This window comes from Callithrix jacchus, chromosome X (assembly GCF_049354715.1).
Source record: "Callithrix jacchus isolate 240 chromosome X, calJac240_pri, whole genome shotgun sequence".
NCBI classification, from domain to species: Eukaryota; Metazoa; Chordata; class Mammalia; order Primates; family Cebidae; genus Callithrix; species Callithrix jacchus.
This window is the reverse complement of record NC_133524.1, coordinates 20057771-20085032: the sequence shown is the minus strand read 5'-3', so window position 1 is coordinate 20085032 and position 27262 is coordinate 20057771. Positions and strand designations below refer to the sequence as shown.

The following is a 27262-nucleotide window of genomic DNA, read 5'->3' as shown; positions in this document are numbered from 1 at the left end:
CACATCTCTCAGTTTAAATCAAAAGCTAGAAATGATCAAGCTTAGTGAAGAAGGCATGTTGAAAGCTGAGACAGGTCAAAAGCTAGGCCTCTTGCACTAAACAGACAAGCTGTGAATGCAAAGGAAAAATTTGTGAAGTAAATTAAAAGTGCTACTCCAGTAAACACATGAATGATGAGAAGGTAAAACAACCTTATTGCCAGGCATGGTGGCTTATGCCTGCAATCCCAGCACTTTGGGAGGCCAAGATGGGAGGATCACTTGAGCTCAGGAGTTCAAGACCAGCCTGGGCAACATAGTGAGACTCTATCTCTAAAAATAAATAAATAAAAACAGCCTTATTGATAATATGGAGAAAGTTTGAGTGGTCTGAATAGAAGATCAAACCAGCCACAACACTTCCTTAAGCCAAGGTCTAATCCAGAGCAAGGCCCTAACTCTGTTCAAGTCTTTGAAGCTTGGGAGAGGTGAGGAAGCTGCAGAAGAAAAGTTGGAAGTCAGCAGAGGTTGGTTATTGGGGTTTAAGGAAAGATGCCATCTCCATAACATAGAAAGAAGTGCAAGGTGAAGCAATAAGTGCTGATGGAGACACTGCAGCACGTTACCCAGAAGATTGAGCTTAGTTAAGGGTAGCTACGCTAGACAGCAGATTTTCAGTTGATGAAACAGCCTTCTATTGGAAGAAGATATCATCTAGGACTTTCATAGCTAGAAAAGTTGGTACCTGGCCTCAAAGCTTCAAAGGACAGGCTGACTCTCATGGTAGGGGCTAATGCAGCTGGTGACTGTAAGTTAAAGCCCATGCTCATTTACCATTCTGAAAATCCTGGGACACTTAAGAGTTATGCTGCCAGACACAGCAGCACACGCCTGAATCCCAGGATGGGGAGGCTGAGGCAGGAGGATCACTTGAGCCAAGGAATTTCAGACCAGCCTGGGCAGCATAGCAAAACTCCATCTCTACAAATAATTAACAAAATTAGCCAGTTGTGGTGGTGTTTACCTGTGGCCTCAGCTTCTTGGGAGGCTGAAGTGAGAGGATCTCTTGAGCCTGGGAGGTCAAGGCTGCAGTGAGCTGTGATCATACCACTGCAACACTGCAATCCAGTGTGGGTGACATAGTGAGACCCTGTATCAAAAACAAAACAAAAAGAAAGAATTATGCTAAATCTATCTGACTCTGTTCTATAGATGGAAAAACAAAGCCTAGCTGATAGCACATTTGTTTACAGCATGGCTTACTAAATATTTTAAGCCCACTGTTGAGACCTACCACTTGGAAAACAAGATTCCTTTCAAAATATTACTGCTCATTGACAGTGCACCTGGTGACCCAAGAGCTCTGATGGGGATGTATAAGGAGATCAATGCCATTTTCATGCCTGCTAATACAACATCCATTCTGCAGCCCATGGATCAGAGTCATTCCAAATATTATTTAAGAAATACATTTTGTAAGGCTATAGCTACCATCAATAGTGATTCCTCTAATGGATCTAGGGAAAGTCAATTCTGGAAAGGGCTTACCATTCTAGATGCGAGTAAGAACATTTGTGATTCATGGGAGGAGTTCAAAATATCAACATTAACAGGGATTTGGAAGAAGTTGATTCCAACCCTCATGGATGACTTTGAGGTGTTCAAGACTTCAGTGAAGGAAGTAACTGCAGATGTAGCGGAAATAGCAAGAGAACTAGAATTGGAAGTGGAGCCTGAAGATGTGACTGAATTGCTGCAATCTCATGATCAACCTTGAATGGATAAAGAGTTACTTCTTATGGATGAGCAGAGAAAGTGGTTTCTTGAGATGGAATGTACTCCTGGTGAAGATGCTGTGAACATTGTTGAAATGACAACAAAGGATTTAGAATATTACATATGCTTAGTTGATAAAGCAGTGGCAGGATTTGAGAGGATTGACTCCAGTATTGAAAGATGTTCTACTCTGACCAAAATGCTATCAAACAGCATCGCATGATACAGAAAAATTTTTCATGAAAGGAAATCAATTGATGTGGCAAACTTCATTGTTGTCTTATTTTAAGGAATTGCTACAGTTACCCCAACCTTCAGCCACCCTCACCCCGATCAGTCGCTGTTGTCAACATTGAGGCAAGACCCTCCCAAGTACGAAGTTTACAACTTGCTGAAGGCTCAGATGATCATTAGTTTTTTCTAGCAGTGAAGTATTTTTAAAGTACGAACATTGCTTTTTTAGACATACTGCTATTATACACTGCATAGACTACAGCAGAGCATAAACATAACTATTATATGCACTGGGAAACCAAAATATTCCTGTGATTCACTTTATTGCAGTAGTCTAAAACCAAGTTTGCAATATCTCCGAGATATGCCTGAACTCTGATTTCGAGGTAAAGGAAGGTTAACTAGCAGAACCTCACTGATCCTTTTGTTAGGTAAACACACATCTGTCCCCAGTCTTATTAACACAATGACAGAGAAGGGAGGAAGAAAAAGAGTGGAGAGCTAGAAGAGGCTGGCAAAAGGGGAAAGAATAATGTGAGACCATGAGGCAGAAACACATCTATCCCATGGAGCGCCTGTGTGTAAGGGCTGGTGGTCCTTAGAGCAGCTTGCTTTCTTTATTTTAATAAAGTATATTTCTCTGTACTCATAGAGACAATACAGAAAAAACATTAAGAATGACACGCACACACGCACATGTATGCACCCAGAATCTGAGATCACGGCTTTAAATTTCTTTCCTCTCTTTCTGTGTATGTTGCAGCCTAGTTGAGCTCATACTGTAGCTGCAATTTGATACCCTTTTTTTCAGCTTTAACACAACACAGTCCCCTGTGCTTTTTTAAACTCCTTGTGTGTGGTTTCATGGCTGTGTGATGATTTGTCATGTGGATATTTTCTGACAAGATGGACTCTTCATGGTGGCTAAGAGTACGCCTGTGGATCAGACAGCCCTGGGCTTGATGCCTAGCCATGCCCCACCCCGCTAACCCCTTTTACTAGTCTGGTGACCTCAAGAAATGACTTCATCTCTGGAAGCCTCAATTATTTCATCTGCAGAATGGGTATCATAATTCACAGATTAAACAAATCAGTGCTTACTGACTTCTGCTTATGAATTTAAATTCTCCTAAGAGGGAGGTCATAATATCACCAATTAGAGATGAGAAAGTTCAGCTCGGTGAGGTCACTTGCCCCATGTCCGTGGGTAATAGTGGAAAGAGCCAGGATTTATAATGACAGTAAAGTTCTGAACTCCCCCATCCCTAGCCCATACCTAATGCAATAACTTGGCTTGAATCACCCAGCTGGTAAAAAACAAAGCTGATATGTTATTGAATCCAGAGCCTACATGCTATGATGCCCCCTAATATTCTCTGGGTTTTATTTAATACCATTTCTTTCCTTGTCACAGTGCTGCATCGGGCACTGATGGGTTAGGGCTGGTGATGGGCAAGTGCTTTGGCTAGTCCCTATGGTAATAGTAATGTCACAGTAATACATTTTCAGAGAGCAGAAGAGACTCCATGGAGCTTTTTAAAAACCACAACTATATGATGCCCAGAGAGGATGAGAAGTGTCGGCAGTGATGTGGATCTTCTGCTCAAACCCTCCCCATTCCCTCCCTCCCTCCCTCCCTCCCTCCCTCCCTCCCTCCCTTCCTTCCTTCCTTTTGATGTTGAGATGGTTCTCCCTTTGCCCTCGGTCCCCCTTCCCCCTAAAACAGCTGTCAAAGAACAGTACCCTGGCTGGATTTTCTGGCCACAGAATAACTTGCCAAGTCCAGCCTGATCATCTCCCTCCCACAGTCAATCCTGGATAACAAGAAAATGATGGCTACCCTGGAACCAGTTCAGGGATGTATGCCGTTGATTGCGTTGCTGCCTCCATCACCTACGGAGTGACGGGGTGTGAGAAAAACAAATCACGGCTGATATGCAAAAAAAAACAAAACAACAACAAAAAACCCCTCTGTTCCAGTTTATTGGTTGTACAATGAGTCTGTGGGGTGTCTAACAAATGGCCTGCCAGACTCGGTTTAGGAAGGGCAGAAGGCTTGTAACCTGATGTGGCTGCAACAGGCCATTAGCCTGCATTTTGTTGAAGGTCCTACATCCAGAGCAGATTTGATTTTGAATCTTTACAGTGACTCTTTTCGAATTGCATGATTATTCAGCAGATTAAATCTTAATTGCAAATGCAGCTTCAGCGTAGGAGTACCATTGTGCTTGCTGGTTTCAGGCCATTTTTGCTGAGCCGTGCTTTTCCAGAAGGCTGTTACAAATTTAGAAAGGGGGAAATGGCGTTTCATTTGTCGATGGGAGCTTTGTTTTGCCGACTGGATTTATTTTAGTGTTTATTTAGAGGTGCCAAAAACTGACGTCCCTGGAGAGCGAATTGCTCAATTTCTTTGGAGAGGTTCTCTAAATTGTCCAAACTGCACATAGAAAACAATGTCTATGGTCCTTCTGTGAGAGGATAGGCTTGCCAACAATCTCATGTGGTATAATTTTGATTAATTTTTCAGAGACCAAAGAAGCCACCACCTCCATCCGCTCCTGTCATCAAACAAGGGGCAGGTAACGTACCTTTCAGTTCCATCAAATAAAATGTGAGTCTTTCTTTTTGCATATATTCAAATTATCCTCAGTGTAGAGTTCAGGATTCTTGATTGAAGTGCCATATATTGACAACTTGGGAAGTTAACGATTTGATCTCAGCAGGCAGGTTTTAAAGATACTTCTGTTTTTCCTGAAAGATAAACATACCATTAAAATGTAACCCTGGTATAGTGTAAAAATCTAGGCTTCCAAAGAGGATGATCAGAAAGAACTTTTAAAAAAACAAGTTTGGGTTTTTAAAATAAACAGCTTTTGTGGCGAAAAGAACTTAATTGTCCTGTTTCACCCATGGGTCATAGCATTGTTGTGCATGTACGGTGTTGCTGAATTTTCAGTCTCTGTTTCAGGTGGTTAACCAAATTTGTAGTGACTTCACTTACCCCCCAACAAAAAGATGTTTTTCTAGCAATAAATACTTTTTCTCATGGTTCTTTTTTAATGTTGCAAAGTCTAATTGACTTTTTTCTGTGTAGTTCAGCTATTCAGGTTAAATGATATAGGAAGACTTGATATTGGACATTTGGTAGCTCGTTGCACACTGCATTCTTGTATATACAAATCGTATTTCATATTTCCCAATAGAAGTCCTCTTTATAATTGTTAAAATTAATTATAGGGAAATATTCCTCCATGAATAATTAGTTAAGTGGCATTTAAAAAATTAACAACAAAAATAGAAGAAAAGGAATATTTGTAGTTCTGTATATTCACAATTACGACATTTCTTTAACAGTTAAATTATAAATAAATTTCCAGATTGGTTTATTTATAAAGTTATTAAGAAGTGATTTTTAAGTTCTTTTGGCTCACCAAGTTAGGGAGAGAAACTTGACCCCAAATTCCTTTTCCATTCCCTTTGGCATAATTGAGAATTACAGAGATTAAGCCCTGAAATAGGATGTTAATTACATTTTGCTCAGCCCCCATCCTTGTTTGCATTGAGCAGTTTCATTTTGCCACCTAGTGGTTCTGGCCGTATATTTTATTGTGTTGAAATTGAAGCAAGCTATTTATTTGCTTTTCTCTGAAGACCCCTTTCCCTATAGGCCTTGGTAATTAATCAGAGACTGTGGAGATTAGTTGAGGAGTCCAAGGCTCAGGCAATCTAGAATGTAGCTAAGATTGGATTCTTCAATATAGTAGGATTGTCAGTTCTTCCTGTGTCTCTAGGAATAATACTGACTTCATTATTGTTAGGAGACTAGACTGTAGTATGGTAGGCAAATTCTTACCCTTTTAAAACAATTTTACCAAAGTTTATGATGGGTCTCTGTGGGGCAAAGCAAGATGGCGTTTAATCTTCATCGATTACTGCTCATTTATCCTGCTTGAATGATCTTGGGAACTGCTTTGTAATGGAGAGGTAGATATTCATGTTTTCTCCATCATCAGCTTTCCTTGTGTTTGATTATTTGATCAAAAAAATCAGATATGAAATTGACAGAAATGAGATGTGGTATTTAATTTGTAGTGAGACATTAAGAGGATTTAAATAAAGGGTGTGTTTGGTGGATTTTTTTTTTAACTTCTTTTGCCCTCTGAGATTGGATAATTGAGATTTCCAATACCAAGCACCCATCTATGGAACTGGTCATGTAAAGAGTTTGTTAAGAACTCAACCCAGTCCATACATAAGAGGAGTACTTTTGACTGATTTGTGCTTTAGCTATTTCTCAAGTGCTCTTACATGCCTGAGGCCACTGGCACCAATGAGAAAACCCCAGGTAAGGGAGCAGCTGCAGTCCATGTGGGTAAAGACTAAGTGCTAAGTGGTACATATGAAAAAATGTAATACTTAAAGGACCCCAAATCTAATGGCATAAAACAACCATCTTCTTATATTCACAGATTCTGTGGGTCAAGAGCAGGCCATAGCTGAGATGGCTTGTCTCTGCTCATATCTGGGACCTCAGCTGGGAATACTGAACTAGCTGAAGCTGGAGGATCTGTTTCGAAGATGAATGTTTCCCTCACATGTCTGGCTCCCCTTGACAAGGGTAGCTGGAAAGCTGGACTCAGCTGGAGCTATAGGCTGGAGCATCTATACGTAGCCTCTCCAGGGTAGTTAACTCTTAGATGGAGGTTCAGTATTCCAGCAAATAAAGCATAAACTACAGGACCTTTTATGACTTGGCTTTGGAAATTACGTAGTACCATTCCTGCCACTGATCGAGGTAGTCACAAGCCCACCCACATTCCTGGCAAGGGGATGTAGACTTCACCTCTTATTGAGAAGAGTGTCAGATAATTCCAGGCCCTATTTTAAAATGGCTACAAAATGGGATCCAGATTCCTATGAAACCCCCTTTTTTTGGTAGAATATAACATTCAGTGGCCCCTTATTTGATAATTGACATTTATTTATTTATACACATTCTCTGCCCCAACCTAGTGATTTCCTGTGACTATTTTGATGCCTAAGGAAATCAGGCTTAAATATCAGAAAATATTAGTGGTGGTCTTATAAATTAAGGATACATAGGCAGGTGAATTTAATGACATAGGCCAGTAATGACCTCTGCTCTCTGTTTCTAAACAGCTCCTATTTGCCAGGTAATGCTGACAACACCCAACTTGGGAAAAAAACTTACTGATTTGCTCTACCTGATAAATATTTAAATGCTGGTGTGTCTAATAAATGAATAGAGAAAACATTTTCTGATCACTATTACCCTTCCCCTCCTAGGTACCACTGAAAGAAAACATGAACTTAAAAAGATACCTCCTGAAAGACCAGAAATGCTTCCCAACAGAACAGAAGAAAAAGGTATGAAAGCAATTCTTAATTGACACTTCTAGAACAGCAAGAGCTGAAGCTGTCTGTTACATGGCTAGTCCAGAATACCCACAGAATTTGCTTTTTCTTTGGAATATGCTGATCATGGTTTTGTTTTGATTGCTTTTACAAATCCTATTGCTAAGAAAGTAGGAGAGGGTTATGTGGTACTTTGTGGGACCAGAATTTCTCATCAAATGAAAAATAACCAGCCTAGTCAGTTAACACATTGCTTCTATTTCATGATGTCTCTACCATGGCCACCCTTTCCACACCTCAAAGTTGGGTTTAAGTTCCTTTAGGGCCTAGTGTAAATCTGTCATTTTCTACTTAGCCTGTCTTTCATGCCTAGTGTCCCAAGGTGCTTGTTTGCTGTTGGTAGATGGATTTGGCTTAGTGAAATTCACATCTAGAGAAATAAACAAATGAAAGCTCTTTTCTTTGGTCACTGATGGACCCTTGACTCTGGCTAATGTTATTACAGACAGATGTCCTTGGTCAAGGATGTTGGAGGAGGTGGGGTGGCATGGTAATACTGGGAAAACCAGCTCGGTCCCTGGAGTCTCCTGAAGGTGGTCAGGAGTGTCATTGGCAGGGAAGTAGCTTAATGTGTGTCCTGCAGTCAAGTTTATGAACGTGTTTCACTCTTACCATTTTGAGAGTCTCTCTCAAAGAAATCTGTATACTGTAGAAGGACTCATTTTATTAGGTGTCTGGGATTTGATTGATCACACATTTTTATGGGAAAAGTGCTACGTTATTATTATGAACAGGAGGCTGAGCAAATTCCATTTTAAAAAGCAGTTATTTTTAAGTCACAAGAGAAATGCTGAATTAATGAATGTAATTATTTGGAGGCGCTCCTTGGTGGCCTCATGAAATTTTATTGTGAAATTTAATATTTCATATCAGCCTGCCAAAAATTTTACCAACATTGTAAGCTCTTAAGAAGCTATACCTCTTTCTTTCACAGTGAGCAGTTAGAATTTGAGTTGTGGAACCTCATTGTGAAGGCCAGGTCTATGTCACAGATTGATGGAGAAAACAGCCATAGAGTATATACCATGTGAATAACTCTGATATAAAAGCATTGGTATGGCCAGGTGCAGTGGCTCACATCTGTAATCCCAGTGCTTTGGGAGGCCAAGACGGGAGGATTGCTTGAGCACAGGAGTTCAACACCTGCCTGGGCAAAATAGCAAGACCCTATCTCTACCAAAAAAAAATTTTAGCCAGGCCTGGAGGCCTACATCCATAGTCCCAGCTACTTTGGGAGACTGAGGTGAAAGGATCACTTGAGTCTAGAGATCAAGACTGCAGTGAGCTGTAATCTCACTACTGCACTCCAGCCTGGACAACAGAGTGAGACCCTGTCTCAAAAAAAAAAAAAGTGTGGTGTGAAATAACCAGACACCACCCTCTGTCCTCATAGAGGATAGATAACTAGTTTCTGGGTAATAGCCAGGCTCTGTGATGGGGACACTTCCTGCACTAGTCCATGCTGACATACAGACTAGGCTTACATGTGAACAACCACCCTAGTTGGCTGACCAAGTGACCCCCTATTGCTGGTTCCTTTCCCTCCCATGATCCCTTGTTCTATGCCACAGTGGGTCAGGGAGGCAAAGGTCTGGTCAAATGCAATAGGGAATCAGCCCTACCTAGAGACTTGGTCTCCCTGTAGGGTCAGCACAAATTCCCTTTTCCATTCGTCCTGCAGGCTGCTAGAGTTCCTGTCCCTTTCCTACTGCTGCAGGAGAAATGCCCCCTGCTTTGCATTTCAGCAGAGCCCTTCTTCCTCTGGCCGCTGTGTGCCATAAAATGAGTTCCCAGCTTTCCTGATTGGATCATATTTCCCCACATTGTGGGGATGAGCACAGTAATACCTGATGGGATTATTTTAATGTTTTTTTTTTTTAGAGACAGGGTCTTGCTCTGTCACCTAGGCCGGAGTGTGGTGGTACGATTGTAGCTCACTGCAGCCTCAAACTCTTGGGCTCAAGCAATTCTCCTGCCTCAGCCTCCAAAGCTGGAACTACAGGGACAGGACATGCCACCATGCCCAGCTAGTTTTTTTGTAGAGATGGGGTTTTACTGTGTTGCCCAGGCTGGTCTCAAACTCCTGGCCTCAAGGGATTCTTCCTCCTTGCCCTCCCAAAGCTCTGGGATTACAGGTATGAGCCACTGCATCGAGCCCCTATGAGTTTTTTTTAACCTTTTGCCAACCATCTGGGCACCCAAACAACATGAGTCTGTGTTTGCAAGTAAAAGGTGTCCTGAGTACCATCTTACAAGTAAGCATAGGGAGCTTGCCTGCAGTCCAATGGGCAACTCTTTGAAGTTCCATCTTTATCAAGAAGAATGTGGATGTATGCTTTTTATACCACACACAGGGCAAGGCTAGTTGGGAACAGAAAATAGGAGGTCCTCACTCAAAACTGCCTCGTTCAGCCAAAAGATCTGGCTTCAACTTCATTCTAATAGTTCTGACTCCAAAAAGCCTTGGAAACCATATACCTGTAAAATCCTAGTTTACCTTCCATGTTCAAACTGTACACAAGAAGAATCCAGAAGTCATTGTTTTCCAAAATGCTCCTCCTTTTATTAGCTCACTGCCCGTTTCAGAGACCAGCCTGAGACATGTCAGGCCTCTTTCCTTTGCATACCCAGCAGGTCCCATGGGCCACTGACCAAACCCCTCAGCCCTCTACTGAGCACTGGCTCCATGCCACTACCACATATGGCTCTGAGGAGATGGCCAGACATGGGCCCTGCCCTCAAGGGCTGTCAGCCTACAGGCTGTGCCAAACATGCAAACACCCAGAAAGTGTCTGAGTGTGTTTGTAAAGCGCTGCCCTGTAATGCTCAGGTGAGGAAGGAAGGAAGTCTGTCTTTGAGCTGTTAAGAAGTGAACATGACAGTGTCAGGTTTCAGCCAGGCTTCCAAGGAAGAGCTGGAGTATGCTGAGGGTGGGGGGTGGTCAGAAGGGCGCTTCAGGTGGAAGGACCCACATGAGTGAAGGTGAGCAAGGGAGGGAGCGGTGAGCTCTGTGAGACTTCTGCTAACCTGACAAAGAGTAAGTGGTGCTCTTGGCCTTCCATATTCGCCTTCAGAGATGGCATCAGTGATTTTTCTTTTAGCAGGAAATGAGTAATCTACATCTAAGTACTGTCACTTACACTAGATCTGTTTTCTTTAAACAATAATTTAAAGAAAGACCAGAGAGAGAGCCAAAACTGGATTTACAGAAGCCCTCCGTTCCTGCCATACCGCCAAAAAAGCCTCGGCCACCTAAGACCAATTCTCTCAGCAGACCTGGTGCACTGCCCCCAAGAAGGCCAGAGCGACCGGTGGGTCCGCTGACACACACCAGGTACTGCTGTGCTCTCACCGCCTGGGGCGGGTGTGGGGCGGCTATGGAAGGAACACAGGAGGGGAACTGACTGCCATAGACCTCAAGAGGAAGGGAGAGGAGAAGGGGGCCCTCAAGCTTCCCTCTTACATCCTCCAGCAAAATTATCTGAAGACACTGGCCACTTCTGTCCTTGCTTTTGCACTCGGGCAGAAGTGAGTGCAAGGTTGAGGGATGGGGTGTGGGTTTCAGGATTAGCAGATGAGGACTGGTTACCCAGCATTTAGACCTTGCTCACACATAGAGATTTTCCCTGGGCTTCATTAGAAGCAAGGCCAACTGCCCTTCAGCCTGGAAATGCAGGTGGCATGTTCCTCTTTGTCCCTCTGGATGTTGTGCTGGCCTCAAGTGTGTACATCTCACATGTGGCTACAACCCCGACCCTCTCACTGCTCTGCAGGGCTTCTTTTCACACCCCAGGCTCCCTCTGCTCTTCACTGTACAGCCTATTGTGGAACCCAGAGCTGGGAATGTCTCTGAGTTTTAAGACCCTCAAAGGCTGGGACATGCTTTATGCAGGCATGTGTTCTGAGATGTGCTTGACAGAACGAAAATTGATTCGCCAGCTGGCTGGATACATGTGTTCCATGAAATCAGAGTTGGACATTGTGTGTTCCAGACCTGAGATACTTACCACAGAGCAAGGAACTGTTGAATTTTCTCCGTAAGTTCATTGCCAGAACTTTCTACCATAATATTAAAATATATATTATACATGTTGGTGTAACACACCAGGGCAGGTCAGTGACCCAGAGGTATTTAGATGTACATATCAACACACAGTCACTGAATTTTTGTTCTTATGAGCTAAGTTGGCATGGTGAAAGTCGCATGAGTTTCAGAGCTCTTGTGTTAGTCAGACAAGCCTCCGGACTGGAATCTCAGCCCACCTCATTCATAGGAGGAGTAGGAGCTTGGCTACACTGTCCTTTCACCTCGCTTTCTTCATCTGTAAATAGAAGATGATAATGGAATGCACCTAAATAATTCTCAAGTATGCAAATCAGCATTATTTTCATTGTTATATTGATTATTGCCTATTGATTTAGGCATGCTGCAGTAAGACAAGAAGAGCTAATTTCCTTTTTTTAAAGACAAAATTTTAATTAGTGGTAAAATACACGCAGTGTTAAAATTACCATCCTAACCATTTTAAGTGCACCATTCAGTGGCATTAAGTTCACATTGTTGTACAGCCATTTCCAGAACTCTTTTCAGCTTGTAAATCTGAAATTCTGCACCCTTTAAACAGTGACTCCTCATTTCCCCCCTTTCCCAGCCCCTGGTAGCCACCATTCTACTTTCTGTCTCTATGGATTTGACTACTCCAGGTACCTCAATAAGTGGAATCATATAGGATTCATCCTTTTATGACTGGCTTATTTCACTTAGCATGATGTCTTCAACATTCATCCATATTGTAGCATGGCTTAGTTGCTTTTCTTAACAATGACAACAACAAAAGTACAATCCCTAGGCTCAAGTATAGAGGCAGATGGCAATGTGGGTGTGTGGGAGGCTGGCTGCCCAGTCCATACAGAGCTGTGGTCATCTCAGGTGCATGTGAACCCATTTGAGTAGCAGCTGGTTCACCTGTGTCATTCTACAAGCATCTCCCAAGGACCAATCTAACAACTGCCTCCATGTGATACCTCCTGTTGAATTGGTGAGGCCTCTCCGTATTGCACCCTCTCCTATGGACTGACAATAGAAGGTTCTTTGCACACACGAATACTGGGGCCACTTGACAGTCCTGATAAGGACCATTTCAGTGGTGTGGTCAGCCCAGAAGCTAGTATATCAGAAGAAAAAGCTTAGGTAAAGCAAAGTGCTTCTGAAAAGAACATGAGCTATACAAATGGGGAAGATGTGGAGCAGAAAAGGTTGCACATCACTTTGTGGTTGGTGAAAGGAGAGCCGAAGAAGACACACCCTGGAAAATTCTATTAGTCTCTCGGGCTACATACATTTCCGTTAGCTCAATAACAATTTCCTAAATATTCCAGCTGCTATTTCTAACAATCTTATTGGAACAGAAATGGAATTTCAACGGCCACTTTGCCTTCTAGAGTTGCTGGCAACTCTCTGGTTATAGGATAGGTATAGGCTTTGCAAGCCTGAGGGTAACATGTCATCACCACCAAACTTCTGCGCTCACAGAGGTTAATTTGCCTCCCTCCTCTGCTTAGCTTTTCTCTCCCTCCGGGCCTCCCAGTATCCAGTTGTTAGAAGTCCAGGCCATGAAGGCAGATGCATGAGAGAGGTTTGTGAAGCCAGTGGAAGATGTAATTGTTCTTAACAGTGCATGCCTTCTGAGCAGTCTGGGAGATGGTGGTCAGCCCCCAGCCTCCACACACTCCATGGCTGCCTAGCTCCCGAGACACTGGTTTGCAGGAGGGTGAGAGGGAGGAAAGCCCTGAGATTCTTGCTTAGTCAGTTTAAGGGAGGGCAGCGCCTGCTCTACCTCAGTGGTTCTCAGACTTGAGCGTGCCTCCGAATCACCTGGAAAACTTGTTCAAAACAGATCACTGGGTGCTATCCCCACAGTTGCTGACTCAGTAGGCCTCGGGTGGGCCTGAAAATTTCCATTTTTAAAAGTTGCTGCTGCTGCTGCTGGAATCCACACCATGAGAGCCATTGCTCTAGATTCTTCCAAGTTGTTGATGGTGCTCACCCCTCCTTGCCTGGCTGCCTCTCAAGCGCCTGCTCATGCTCCAGACTTGAGAGTCCCTGTTAGTATGCCCTCCTCTGGAAGCCTTCCCTTAGATCTCATGATTGCTCTCTCCTCCAAATGCCTGCCACCCATGTTTAGCCTAGTGCTGGGCCCCATGCTGTGCTACTTGGGATGCAAACACCCCCGGACTTCTTCACCAGATTTAAAGCAGATCAAGAGTGTATTTTGTCATCTCCACATGCCTTACGGTGTTGAGCATATGGTAGTGGCTCATTTAACAAACACTTGTTGAATGCCATGGTTCCTTAAAAGAGGGGGAGGTGCCAGTGCTTATATTTTGTTCAATTTTGCCTCTCCTGTCTTCCTTCCCAGACTCTGTACAAGCTCTTTAGTATGTGTGTCTTAAATTCTATGTAAACTATTATGCCATGGATTGCCACACAAAAACACTTTTAAAAATCAGAGAAAGGCTTATTGTTCCTTGGTACTTAATGTACTTCATATTTTTTTTGCTAAGCAATTGGACAACCAGCCTGTATACTGATTTATGAACTTGTTTTTTTCTGCCAAATTAGTGGAGGTAGAAATGTTAATTCAAATAGTTTTGTGTCAGTGGTCCTCTGGAGAAAAAGGGTATTGTGTTCTTTGTGAACCCAGATCTTCACCAGTATTTACCTGACCAGATGAATGGATGGACAGATGGACGATTGAATGCATGGACATGAAGTCACTGTGAGCAGCTCTCACTGGGAGCTAGGCATTGTCACTCCAGCTGCAGCATCCGGGCTGATGCTGCTTCTCACCAGCCAGAAATCTTGCCGCGAAGTGGGGCTTTCAGAGGAGAGTAATTTCTTTCTCTTTGAACAGGAACTGGCATCTTTCACAAAAAAGGAACACTGTACGTAACTTTAGGAAAAGCATCATCACTTTTAGATACATTCACTTAACAAAAAAATGTTTTACAGGGCTGGGTCTGTAATCCTAGCATGTTAGGAGACCAAGGTGGAAGGATGACTGGAGACCAGGAGCGTGAGACCAACCTGAGACCACATCTCTACAAAAGATTTTTTTTTAATTATCCAGGCACAGTGGTACACATCTGTAGTCCCAGCTACTCAGGGTGCTAAAGTGGGAAGATTGCTTGAACCCAAGAGGTTGAGGCTGCAGTGAGCTTTGATGGTGCCACTGCACTCCAGCCAGGGCAACAGAGTGAGACTGTTCCTCAATAAATAAATAAATATATATATATTTATGAATATACATGTTAATAAATAATATATATTTATAAATCTATCAATATAAGTATATCAATATTGATATATTGATTGATAAATTATTAAATATATCAATATTGATAACTATATATTTATCAATCAATATATTACTTATGTATTAATATTTATAAATAATATCAATATAAAATTATATAAGAATATATATTAATACATAAATACATATTGTTAAACATATAGTGTTATAATGTATATATTATGTTATAAATATATATATTGTTAATATAACATATTTATAAATATATTTTATATATTTATATAAATTTGTATTATATATTATAAACATTTATACATATATAATATATAGTTAAATATATAAATATATGTTAAATATATGAACATATGTTAATATATACATATATTTGTTTATAAGTATATATAAATGATATATATTTATATATTATTTATTAATACTTGCAATATAATTATATTAGCATTATAATGTAATTAGTAATAATTATATTAGTGGTTGGACTCAGGTGTTCCAGTTCATAGTTTTCAGGAATTATATCTAGGAACACCAGAATGATACCAGTAAGCAGCCCATGTCCAGTCTGAGCAAGTGGAAACGCACATGAAGGCTCTTACAGTGATCGCTCTCTTCCTCAGATCGTAACATACTTAGCCTTTTGTAAGAATGTTCTCCCCACTTTTAGAAAGCAAGTTCATATGGAATTTCAGCAGGAAGAAAAGACTTTAAAAAATGTAATACCAGTGTCAATTTAAAAATTCAGTGATGGGCTGGGTGCAGTGGCTCATACCTGTAATCCCAGCACTTTGGGAGGCCAAGGCAAGTGGATCATCTGAGGTCAGGAGTCTGAGACCAGGCTGGCCAACACGATGAAACCTCGACTCTACTAAAAATACAAAAAATTAGCCATTGCAGTGGTGGACACCTATAATCCCAGCTACTCGGGAGCCTGAGGTGGGAGAATTGCTTGAACCTGGGAGGTGGAGGTTGCAGCAAGCTGAGATTGTGCCATTGCTCTCCAGCCTGGGCAACAAGAGCAAAACTCTGTCTCAAATAATAATAATAATAATAATAATAATAATAATAATAATGTATATTAGCAATTGAATAAAAATGGGTTCCTCTATAAGAAGAGTTCCTGAGACTTGGGAGAAGAGTCCAAAAGAAGAAAAAGAAAAACCCAAGGAAATGCTGGAGAGAGGCAGGCTGCCCTTAGCTCTAGTAATTGCATGCACTGGGAGGCAGCAAGCCAGAAACCTGAGGGACAGGGCAGGTGTGTGCCCTCAAAAGGAAATAAATCTGATAGAGAATGAGGTAGAAGCAGCTGGCTAGTCCAAAGCAGGCTTGTTAATCCTCCCAAACTCAGACATCCCAAGGTATAAGGATTGGTATTTTTCTTCCCAAAGAACAGAGGCATAAGGATTGGTCATTTCCTTCCCAAAGATCGGAGAAGCTAGAGCAGGACCTTGACTCTGAGTTGGGGAGCTTTGCCTGTCTTCTGCTACACATGCTCTCTGACTGGCCAGGGGCAAGTGTTAGGGAGCTTTGAGTTAGACATGTTGGAAGGAGGTCTGGGATGAAGGAAAGAAAGTGAGGCAGGCAAGGATGGAGTGGGAGCAGGGCAAAGTTAATGGCTAGAAGGAAGCACATGAGATGGTATTCAGAAAGGGGAGGTTGGTGCTTACAGCCTTGGAGGTGGGTTTGTTTGGAAGATGAAAATATCCGCAACGGTTGTGGCCACAAATGTGGGTAACTGAAGATGAATGCATGAAGGTCATAGAACTGAAGATACCAAGGAAGGAAGGGCCAGAGTTGGAGATGGATCACCCACACGGTCACCATAGGCCCAGGAAGATGGCAAGGGCTGGATTTAGGGAGGCCAGTGTTCTATGAGCCAGTGTCCTACCACATGGGTGCTGGTGTGTTCTGGGAGTTGATGATAGTGACAAGAAGGGCTTGACAGTGTGGTAGCAGGTGGTGTGAGCTTCTGGCTCCATCCTCTGTTGGGCAGAGCAGATAGCTTTTGCTTTGGCCGGTGGCTGAGAGTGTCAGGGTGAAAGCGGATCATTCAACAAGAAAGTTCCAGATATGGGTGGAGTTGGTTCCTGTGTCTCAGACATCCCAGAGGGCACTGACCATTGACTTTACATGTGGAAACATGTGCCCAGGAATTGCTTTCAAAGATAGGCAGTTGGATGGCCTCCATCCAACTGATGGAGGCCCAGTGACTTTCCAGACCTGTGCCACATGGAGATGACCTATTGCTTTAAATGTTAAACACACCTTGTGCCCTTCTTGTGAGGGGCTGGAGGCTATACTGAGGGAATTGGAGCATAGGATAAGGGGAGGGGCAGCATGCAGTGGAATTGCTTTTTTTTTTTTTTTTTTTTTAACCTGTGATGATGCTGGAGCACTGGATTTCAGAGAAATACTTACTGGGAGATGAGCTCTGAGGCATTTTAGCTTGAGGCAAAGATTAAATAAACATTTATATGCCAAACATCAACTAAGTGCTTAGAGAAGGGCAGATGTCTCTCTTGGGACCAACTTATGAGCACGGAAGTTTTTTCTTTAGATTTACCAAGGTATCTTGGCTTAAGACCCTGGGGTTATCATATAGCAGGAAATAAGCTTCCTGGTACCGATCACTCAGTGAGGTGTCCAGCTCCCATGCCCACCAAAAGAAAGCACTAGAAAAGACCTCATTCCTTTTGTTAGGCATAAACTAATCAATCCATTAATCAAAAAAGAGGAAGAGAAAGCTAGTGAGTGTATGTGAATGTTCCCTAAGTCAGCAGGTAAACTGTATACTTAGATGCTTAGCCCATTATTTTGAGTTGGGATTACTCAGGTGTTGTAAATTTCTTTCTAAAGATTACTAGTTATTCCTTGTGTGATTTTTGTGTGTTTCCCTCCTTTAATACAAATCAGGATGAAGACATATCTTTGGAGAATTCAGGAAAGAAGTCTTGGCTAGAAATTACAGAGGTTGGCTTAGTGCGGTGGCTCACATGTGTAATCCCAGTGCTTTGAGAGGCAGAGGCAGGAGGCTCACTTAAGGGAAGGAGTTCTAGACTAGCCTAGGCAACATAGAGATCTCTACAAGGTTTTAAAAATTAGCCGTGCAAGGTAGTGCATGTCTGTCGTCCCAGATACTTGGGAGGCTGAGGTGGAAGGATCACTTGAGACTAGGAGTTCAAGGCTTTAGTGAGCTATGATCACACCACTACATACCATCTATCCTGGGTGACAGAGCGAAACGCTTTCTCTAACAAAAATTAAAAAGAAGAAAAAGAAATTACAGAGTTGAATGTCATTGGCTTATAAATGGTAGTTATAAGCATGGAGTAGATATGACCACTCCAGGAGATTATGGGAAGAGGAGGAGGAGAGAGTAGAGACAGCAGCAGGGAAAATCACTGTGTATAGGGTGAAGGAAGGCCTAGGAGCCATCCAAAAAGGTAGGAGGAGTGTGATGTCATGGAAGCTAGAAGGAGGAAGTGTGGAGCAACTACTGATCAGCAGTGCTCACACTTGGGCGTGCATCCAAATCACGGGGGTTTGGGGGTGCTTGTTGAAACACAGACACAGATTGCTGGCACCCCAGGTTTCTAATTCAATAGGTCTGAATTAAGGCCTGAGAATTTGCATTTCTCCTAAGCTCCCAGTGCTGGTGCTACTGCTACTGGTTAGGAGACCACATTGTGAGACCGCTGCCATCTCAAGAGCCAGGGAGACCCAGGCTTTGCTCATTAGTTGGCCCTTGGTGAAGCCAGTCGAGCAATTTCCATGGAAGACAGATTTGGGGTGAGTTGAAGAGAGAATGGGCAGGCAGCCAAGCTTGAATAGACTTGTCTTGTGAGAAATTGGCTATGGAAAGAAGATGGAGAATGGGTGCTAGATATAGATTCAGGAAGGAAAGAGAATTCGTGTGTGTGTGTGTGTGTGTGTGTGTGATTCATTTATTTGTTTCAAATACTTGTTAAGTGCCTACCTTTGCCCAGGTCCCCTTCTAGGTAGTAGTTAACTATGGTAACCAGGCCCACCCACTGCTTACTTGGGCTTTGGGCCAGGCACACTGGGGTTGAAACCTCACCCCTCTTCTTAGATACCCTGTGACTTCGGGCAAGGTCCTCACCTTCTTGGGTCTCACTCAGTTTCCTCCCCTGCAAAATGGTACAACAAGGCCTGCCTTGCTCAGGTGTGGAGAGTTTAAACAAACTGCTCTACCTCAGGGCCCTAGTTCATTGCCTGGCAACTTGAGAGGCACTCACCAAATCTGTGACCTCCATGGGGGAGAGGTTCCTGTGTCAGGCTCTGGGGCCCCAATTGGGTGGAAAAGTGGACATCCTCAAGGTGGAAGCGTAAGTGGCCTCTTCAGCTGCAACAAGAGCCAGGACTCAGTGAAGGCCAGGAACTGATCGAAGGTAGTCCCATAGAGCACAGGAGTTGGGGGAAGCACCTTGTCGTACTTTAGGGACATCTGCATGATTTGCTGACCTCATTCCATTTGTACATATTATCTTCTCTCTCTTTCCATCCACCCACACATAGGGCGTACCAACCACAGTGATGGGATTTAGCCTCGGCCCAGACTGAGCCACATTGATTTTCCTGCCACTGATGGCCAGAATCAGGCAGTGAAACAGGAGGCAATGTTAACACCTCACGCATGCATTGTGCTAATTGGTTTCTATAATGTGTTTTCCATGGGCTATTTCTTTGAGTAGTACTCTTCCTCCACGTGGCACCCTGCAAACTTTTCTCACAGTCACACGATGATGAATTCTCCCTCCTCCAGACTGCTCGAGATGGGAGCTCAGCATCTTTCAAGCCCCTTGCGCCTCTTTGAGATGTCAAGCTATGGGTTTGCGGATGAGGTCTACAGATGTCATCATCCTTGTGCCATAGTGGTTTGCAGGGCTTGTTTGGTCCTGGATGGGCTCTGGAGAGAGTCCTGCTTCCAGATATATTTGCAGTCTGCACAAAGAACAGAAATTTGGAGGGGAATTGAGTGAGCACTTTCCCATCACCTCCCAGCATGTCTTCACTGTCTATAAATAGCCAAGCTTGTTTGTGCTTAGCCAGACAAGGACACACAACGCAAGGGGAGAGCTGCCAGGAAAACCACTCTGGTTTTTGCCTCTTGTGCCCCTGGCCTCCCTCTCGTTGTCCCACATTTAAATGGGACCACTTTTTCAATCCAAAAATGCCTGGGATTCCTGGGACATTTTTAGCTATCAGGCAAGTATGTGTGGATTCATAGCAGATAACAGCAGGACCTTTGAATTTGGATTTCTGGGAAAGGGAGGGAGGCTCCTTCTGCCCTCCATCTGAGGAGCAAAGGAAACTGAGGTTACTGATACTCCCATTTTGTCCTTTCCTGATGGAAGCATCCAAGTTCCATAGGCAATAACATTCCTCCCCAGGCAGAATGCTTCTGAAGGACTGGCTTCACATCTGCCATCTTCACAGATGGGCGGAGCCCTCTTGTCATTGTTGATTTGAGAGGAAAACATCTCTTGGAACATAAAACCTGCATGCGGTTGCTCACTTACATTATTGTCATCCCAAATGTGGTAGGAAAAGATTGAACTGGCTTGGCATGAGGAACTTTCCATCTGGTTTCAGCTCTGTCACCAGTCAACTAGGTGGTCTTGGGTATATCACTTCCCACTATCAGAGCACAGGACCTTTGTCTGTAATAAAATGGGGGCTTCAGCTGGGTACTCTCTACGCAGCTTTAACAATCAGAGCTGAAGTCTGAGATGTTACGAGCGGGCAGCCAGGAGAGCAGCAAGGGAGCACTCAGTTGCGCTGGCCTCACATCCTAAGGCACGTGACTGGACAGGGCCACAGAGGTAAACAGTGAGACACAGTAGTTTTACACTAGGATGGAATGATAAACAAGGTTGCAGAGTTGGAGAAAGAAGATAGGTACTCAGGTTACAGGTGCTCTAAAATCTCAGACTTCACTGCTCTATAATCATCCATGTAACCACTTGTACACCAAAAGCTATTGAAATAAAATAAAAAGTCATAGAAAAAGAAGATATGATAATTCGAGTGGTTTCTCCAGGGTCTGCACATTTGACATCCGTTATCATCTATTCCCAATGCAATGAAAAGTGATGAAAAATAGAGGATGTGTGGTGTGTGCCTCAGTGGTTTCCTAAGCACAGGCAATGGGGTGTTTCTGTTTCTTTTCCTTTCCTTTTTTCCCAGTTTTCTTTCCCCCCTGTAAAATTTTATAGGCAGTTGAAGCCCAAACACTTGCATCTCCTTTCTGGGGCACAGGGCCTTGGGAGGACTGCCAGAGTCACCATATGGACTTAGAATCTTTGGTTCAGTAGGAATTGGTAGATTTGCTCTTTGTCCCTTCATTCTTGCTCACCTCCAAAAAGTTGTGGATTCTGTGTGTGTGTGTGTGTGTGTGTGTGTGTGTGTGTGTGTGTGTGTGTGTGTATAGCTGCTGTTAGTTTTGCTGCTAATTTATTTGTTTGTTTGCTGGCCTTGGCTTCCTATGCATTTCAACACCTTGTCCGTACCACATGTCTTGGCTTAACTGTCCCAACTTGGGCTAAATTGGGCCATGCCACTGGCTGAGCTCATGGTCTCAAGAGATGCACATAGTGCATCTTCCACATTCCCATCTGTAAACAAGCCCCATCTTATATCTTGGGTCTGAGTGGGAAGAACAGGTTCCTCTGGATAGGTTGAGTGCATGATTTTTGTTTATTGTTAGTACTTTTAAGCTGAGAGAGGCAAAGGTAATTTACTTAGCTGGCAGTGAGCCGGGGTAACACAGGCTTCCTGGCATCCTCGATGGCTCACTGTCCCCAAGGCCAGATCCCCAGCCTGCAAGACCAGAAGGCTGACTAAAGCAGCTTGAGAAGGAGTCAAGAGCTTGGGCTCTGGAGTTGGACTTAATAGGCCCAAATCTAGACCCTGCCACTTTACTGCTTTTATGGCCCTTATTCAGCAAGTGACTTAATCTCACTGAGCCCCAGTTTCCTTATCTATATAAATGAAAACAAGGGTGTCACAGGTAGTGTTCTCCAGGAGGCAAACCCTGAGCCAGCATTTAGTATGAAGATATGTTTTAGGGTCCAGTACCTATGAAGCGAGAAGGAAGCAGGATTGGGTGGAGGGAGAAGTCATAATGTGACACTGGCTCAGAAAGCCTTGGCCAAATCCACAGGAAGTTTTGGAGCTAAAACAACCCATCTGAGTCATCTCATGTTGGACTTAGATGGCTAAGACTGATACCATGGGGTGTGGACTGCCCTGGAGGGGAGGGAGTGCCTTGGCTGAGGAGCCTCTCTGCAGCTGAGATGGTCCCTGGAAGAGCTGACAACTGGCAGCTGCTTGCTGACAGCACTCCCAGCGGGCAGTGGGGGCAATGAGCCCTTCACTCAAGGGCCTGGGCATAGTAGGTACATCAAGGGGTGGTTGTGAGGATCAAGTACTTAAAGTATGCCTGTAATCCTAGTGACTTGGGAGGCTGAGGCTGGAGGATTGCTTGAGGCCAGGAGTTTAAAACCAGTCTGGGCAGCATAGTGAGAGCCGCATCTCCAAAAAATGTAATAAATAAATAAATAGCCATGCATGGTGGCATGCACCTGTAGTCCCAGCTACACAGGAGACTGAGGCAGGAGAATCACTTGAGCCCAGGAATTCAAGGCTGCAGTGAGCTGTGATCATGCCACTGCACTCCAGCCTGGGCAACAGAGTAAGACTTTGTTTCTTTTTTTTTTAAAGTACTTATTCTAGTGCCTAGCACATGATAGGCATTCAGTAAACAGTGGCTGCTGCTGTTATTTCTTTTTTCTTTTTTCATTCTCAAACGAGGTGAGCTGCTGTTATTTCTGTGGGATCATAGGTTCTACTTATGCCTGCCGGGGTTCTTGGGCTCATCGGTCTCTTCTCTGTGATTTAGGTTCCTATTTCAGTAAAACAAGGAGACTCTTAGCTGGTACTTGCCTATCCAAGTCATGTGTCCTAAGTGTCCATAATGAAAACTGCTAGGTAAAATATGAGAACATTGCATTACTTTGATTTAGAAATTAGAAACAAGGGCAACTTTGTTCTGATGCCTTTGGATGTATGGTGATATCACCTGACTTCTCTTATGTTCTCCTTTTAGTTAACAACTGTGGGCACAGAAACCCACCAGATAAAAACACTTGCAGGAGCTTGCAAATTACAAAAGAATGGGCTTTTTCTTTTTCCTCTGAACTTAACAACATCCCTTTTGCCAAATGGTACCCACATGCTGGGCAGATTGAGAAGAACAGGGACCATTGAGGGGCTGCATCGTCACTGGGTGTCATCCGCTCCAGACACATGCTTCACAGAATTTCAGAAATTCTGGTATTTTTCAGAAGTGAAATTCATTAGCATTGTTGTAAGAGTCTATAAATACAGTGAAAGGCATTTACAAATAGACATTGTAAAGTGCTTACACACCCACAGTCTGAACACTGTCAAAACACCAGCTGCAGCTTCCCTACTTGGAAGGATCAGAACCTTTTTTAAACTTCACCTACTGTGTTTTCAAAATAGGCTTGCTTCTGGCCCTGTGTCGAAGATCATTTCAACTTAAGCCTGTGCCTGGCACTTGGCATGAGGGATCAGGGCTCAGTTGGAAAGACTGGAGGGATCCCAGTCTCCTCCCTATCAACATGTGGCTGGTGCTTTAGAATCTGGAGAGTTGCTCAGGGATGATTAGTTCCTGTTTCTTCAGAACAGTCCCTTGTGCCTGCAGGCAAATCCCAGAGATGTAAAACATGCTCCTGAGTTAGAAGCCCCTCCCTGACAAGGGTTCACCCCAGGTCACATTAAATGCCACTCGAGGGGCAGCTACCTTGGCCAACTTGGAACATAATAGTTTTTTCCTTTTATCCAGTGCCATTAGAACAATGCTCCTAAAATTGGGCATAGAGCTTCTAGTAGCTACAAGCAATTTGCACCCTTGTTTTTCATTTATGTGGTATTCTTTATAATTTTAACAGTTGCAAAGAAAAAAAATGCCCTTGTACCAACAGTTTTCCATTGATAGCCATTGTCATGGGCTGCTTTTTGTTTCTTATGATTTCTCAAACAGGGATGTTGTATTAGTCTGAGTGGCTTAAACAATAGAATTTGTTTCCTCACATTTGCAGAGTTTAGAAGTCTAAGATCAAGGTGTCAGCAGGGTTGTTTCTTCTGATACGTCTTCTGACAGTCTCATTTCAACTTAATCACCTCTTTAAAGGGCCCCGTCTCCAAATATGGTCACATTTTGAGATATTGAGAGGTTACAACTTCAACATATACATTTTAAGAGAACACAATTTAGCCCATAATAGACATATACATGGAGATCTGCAAGAATTTGTTTTTTGTTTAAAAAGTGTTGACACATTACTCAAGTATGAGAAACACTTTGAGAATGGAGGTGTTGTGGTCTGAATGTTTATACCTCCCCCTCCCGCAAATTCATGCGTCCAAATCCTCATCCCGGAGGGACAGAATAAGAGGTGGGGCCCTTGAGAGGTGATTAGGTCGTTGGAGCAAAGCCCTCATGAACCCATTCATGAGTCTCTTAGTGCCTTTATGAAAGAAACCCCTCGCCCTTCCACCACGTGAGGGCACAGCAAGAAGAAGAAGGTGTCCTCTGTGAATCAGGAAGCTGGGCCCTCACCAGACATAGAATCTGCCAGCACCTTGACCTTGGACTTCCCCGCCTCCAGAACTGTGAGAATAAACTTCTGTTGTTTGTAAGCCACCCACACTGTATCAAGAATATAATTTATCCACAGATTATTTCCTGAGGTGTACAAGGCCCAGAAATATCATAATGTTAGCTTATTTATTTAGTTAAACAAAAGCTTTTTGGCATACATACATGTATAACACATTATACTAGGAGAAAAAAAATGTAACAAAATGCCATTCTGAAGAATAAGTGGGGAAGATTACTAGGTACATATATAAATATGAAATGCTGTGGTAAGAGTTGGGATACAGGGGTGTGATATAGGAAACATGAGGAAGAGCGGTGGATCTCTGAGTGCTAAAAGGATGAGTTACATTTGCTCAAGTCAAGTGGGAAGGGAAGGAATTCCCAACATTGACCAGAGACATGAAGATCTGGAGGCAAAGGAGATGATGAAATGTCCCAGAATTTGCCCACAACTCATAGGACCATCTCCACCCCAACCCCACCCCAGACTCTAACATTTCTGTAATGTCGAAATTATGGAATGAGAGCTTTAGAATACCTCTCAGAGGTGATCCTGTTCAAGCTAGCCCACCAGTTGTTTTGTTGATGAAGCACCCAAGTTCCAGAGAGGTTCAGTAACCTGGCCAAAGTCACAAGGGTGATGAACAGCAGGTTTAGATATAGCACACCTGGCCTGGATCTTTAAGTCTAGGATTCATAACTCCATGCCTGCCCCACAAATCAGTTCCCAGGAGAGATGATCTCATGGGGCACCTACTGCCTGGGTGATTCTTAAAGAAGAGTTTGTGAGGCAGGACCCAGGCAATCTCAGCTTTTACCTTGATGATACTATTGGTAGGAAAGGAGAGAGAACATGAGCTGCCTGAATTAGAGGAGTCTGTAGTTGATACTATTAAAAGTAAACTTTAGGCCAGGCACAGTGTCTCATGCCTATAATCCTAGCACTTTGGGAGGCCGAGGCGGCCAGATCACTTGAGGTCAGAAGTTCAAGACCAGCCTGGCGAACATTGTGAGACCCTGTCTCTATATAAAAAGTAGCCAGATGTGGTGGCACATGCCTGTAATCCCAGCTGCTCAAGAGGTTGAGACAGGAGAATCACTGAAACCCAGGAGGCAGAGGTTGGTTGCAGTGAGCCGAGACCGTGCCACTGCCCTCCAGCCTGGGTGACAGAATAAGAATCCATCTCAGGAAAAGAAAGAAAGAAAGAGAGAGGGAGAGAGAGAATATGAATCTCATCTTTTTCGTATGTATGATTTGGTTTGTTTTCTACCAGTTTTCCATAGATGTGATCATCTTGAACAGCATACGACTTCAGGTATTGAGGGAAAAGTGTATTTATTGTGCAAATACATAATGCATTCCCATTTCAGAAAATCTGGCAAATGTTCTCTAGTTCCACAGATGTTTTCTGAGCCCCTGCCATGTTCCAGCTGCTAATCTGGGTGGTAGAAATTACCCATCAGACTACCCAGGAGTAACCACTGTAAATATTCTTTCAGTCTTAAAATCGCTCTTCCTAATATGTCAGGAGGGCACATGGGTGTATGTGCGCTGCTGTGTGTGTTGTTTTTAACTTGCCTTTGTCCCTTACCATTGCAACATAAGCATTCGTTCTTGTTAGTATAAGACATTTATAAATATCATTCACATGGCTGTATAAAAGTCCATCAAATATCATGGTTTATTCAAGTATTTTCCTATTTATGAAAGATTCCAGTTCTTTTCAGTTTTTCTGCATTACAGATAACACTGCAGAAAAATACTGTTTTGTAAAACCCATTTGGGAGGTAGACGTTGCAATGAGCTAAGATTGCATCATTGCACTCCAGCCTGGGTGACAGAATGAGACAGTCTCAAAAAAAATTTTTTTTAACATATAAAAGAATAAAATAGTTGACAATGGCAATAAAAGGAAAATAAGGGCAGTAAAGTAATAAAGCCCCAGGTGAGACGAGCACAGTAATGCGCAGTAGGGTCCTCTACAGTTTCTGCAGACAGGCTCACATTTGACTGGAAGCTTCCAGCTGTCATATCACAGAAGGAAACAGCAGATCCCAGATTAACAAATCATAATACACAAATAAGCCACATGTTCAGAAACTGCTGAGTTGTTCTGAGATACATGTGATTAACTCATGAGCAAAACTTCATCTCTCCACCAGCAGCCCCTTTGACTTAATCCCAGCTGCCCACAGGGTGGGTGCTACCTCAAACCATCTTTCCCTCTGGACTGGAAAAAAAAAATTCCGAGTAGAGTTCACTAGACTCACTGCCTGAGTGTTCTCTCTCCTGGGCAGGACATGTGTTCTTATAAGTTTCAGTCCTTGGTGTGTTCCAAAAAGGACAGCACTGTCTGGCTATGAGTATAATTTGTGTTTATTCTGTTATTTTGAAGGATAGCAGCACCCAATCCTTCCGGGCTCTGTGGGTTCCAAATAATAATATTTAAGGGCCCCGAGGAGCGTATTTCTTTATATCTGGGGAAAAGAAGACCCTTGAAAATGAAAACACATTTCTGCTAATAATTCTGCATTTCTGAAACATTTTATTCAGGTTACCTTCAAATTAGTGGGTGCTGGGGCCCTGAAATATTTTGAAATAAATGTCCTTCATCCTGCCCTTCCTGTTGGCTCGGGATCTATCAGAGGCAGTGGCCCTGTGGGGTCCAAGCTAGGGTGGCCAGAGGATGGAGAAGGAGTCTGCTATGGAAACCTGGCCTCGGGGAGCCCACAGCCTTAGGAAATTAGGGTGAGGCAGGAAATAAGGGTCCTTCTCTGAAGCCTAAGCTGCTCCTCCTTT

At 43.2% G+C, this 27262-nt stretch overlaps 1 protein-coding gene across 18 annotated transcripts in view; it reads left to right on the top strand.

Annotated features, from left to right (window-relative positions):
• Positions 1-27262, top strand: part of SH3KBP1 (SH3 domain containing kinase binding protein 1) — a 385481-nt gene that overhangs the window by 314764 nt on the left and 43455 nt on the right. For all 18 annotated transcript variants that reach the window (XM_078364233.1, XM_054251116.2, XM_078364234.1 and 15 more), the window contains 3 exons: positions 4517-4568; positions 7297-7377; positions 10600-10759. In XM_078364233.1, the coding sequence (XP_078220359.1) occupies positions 4517-4568; positions 7297-7377; positions 10600-10759 (293 nt within the window). The remainder of the gene's footprint in view (positions 1-4516; positions 4569-7296; positions 7378-10599; positions 10760-27262) is intronic.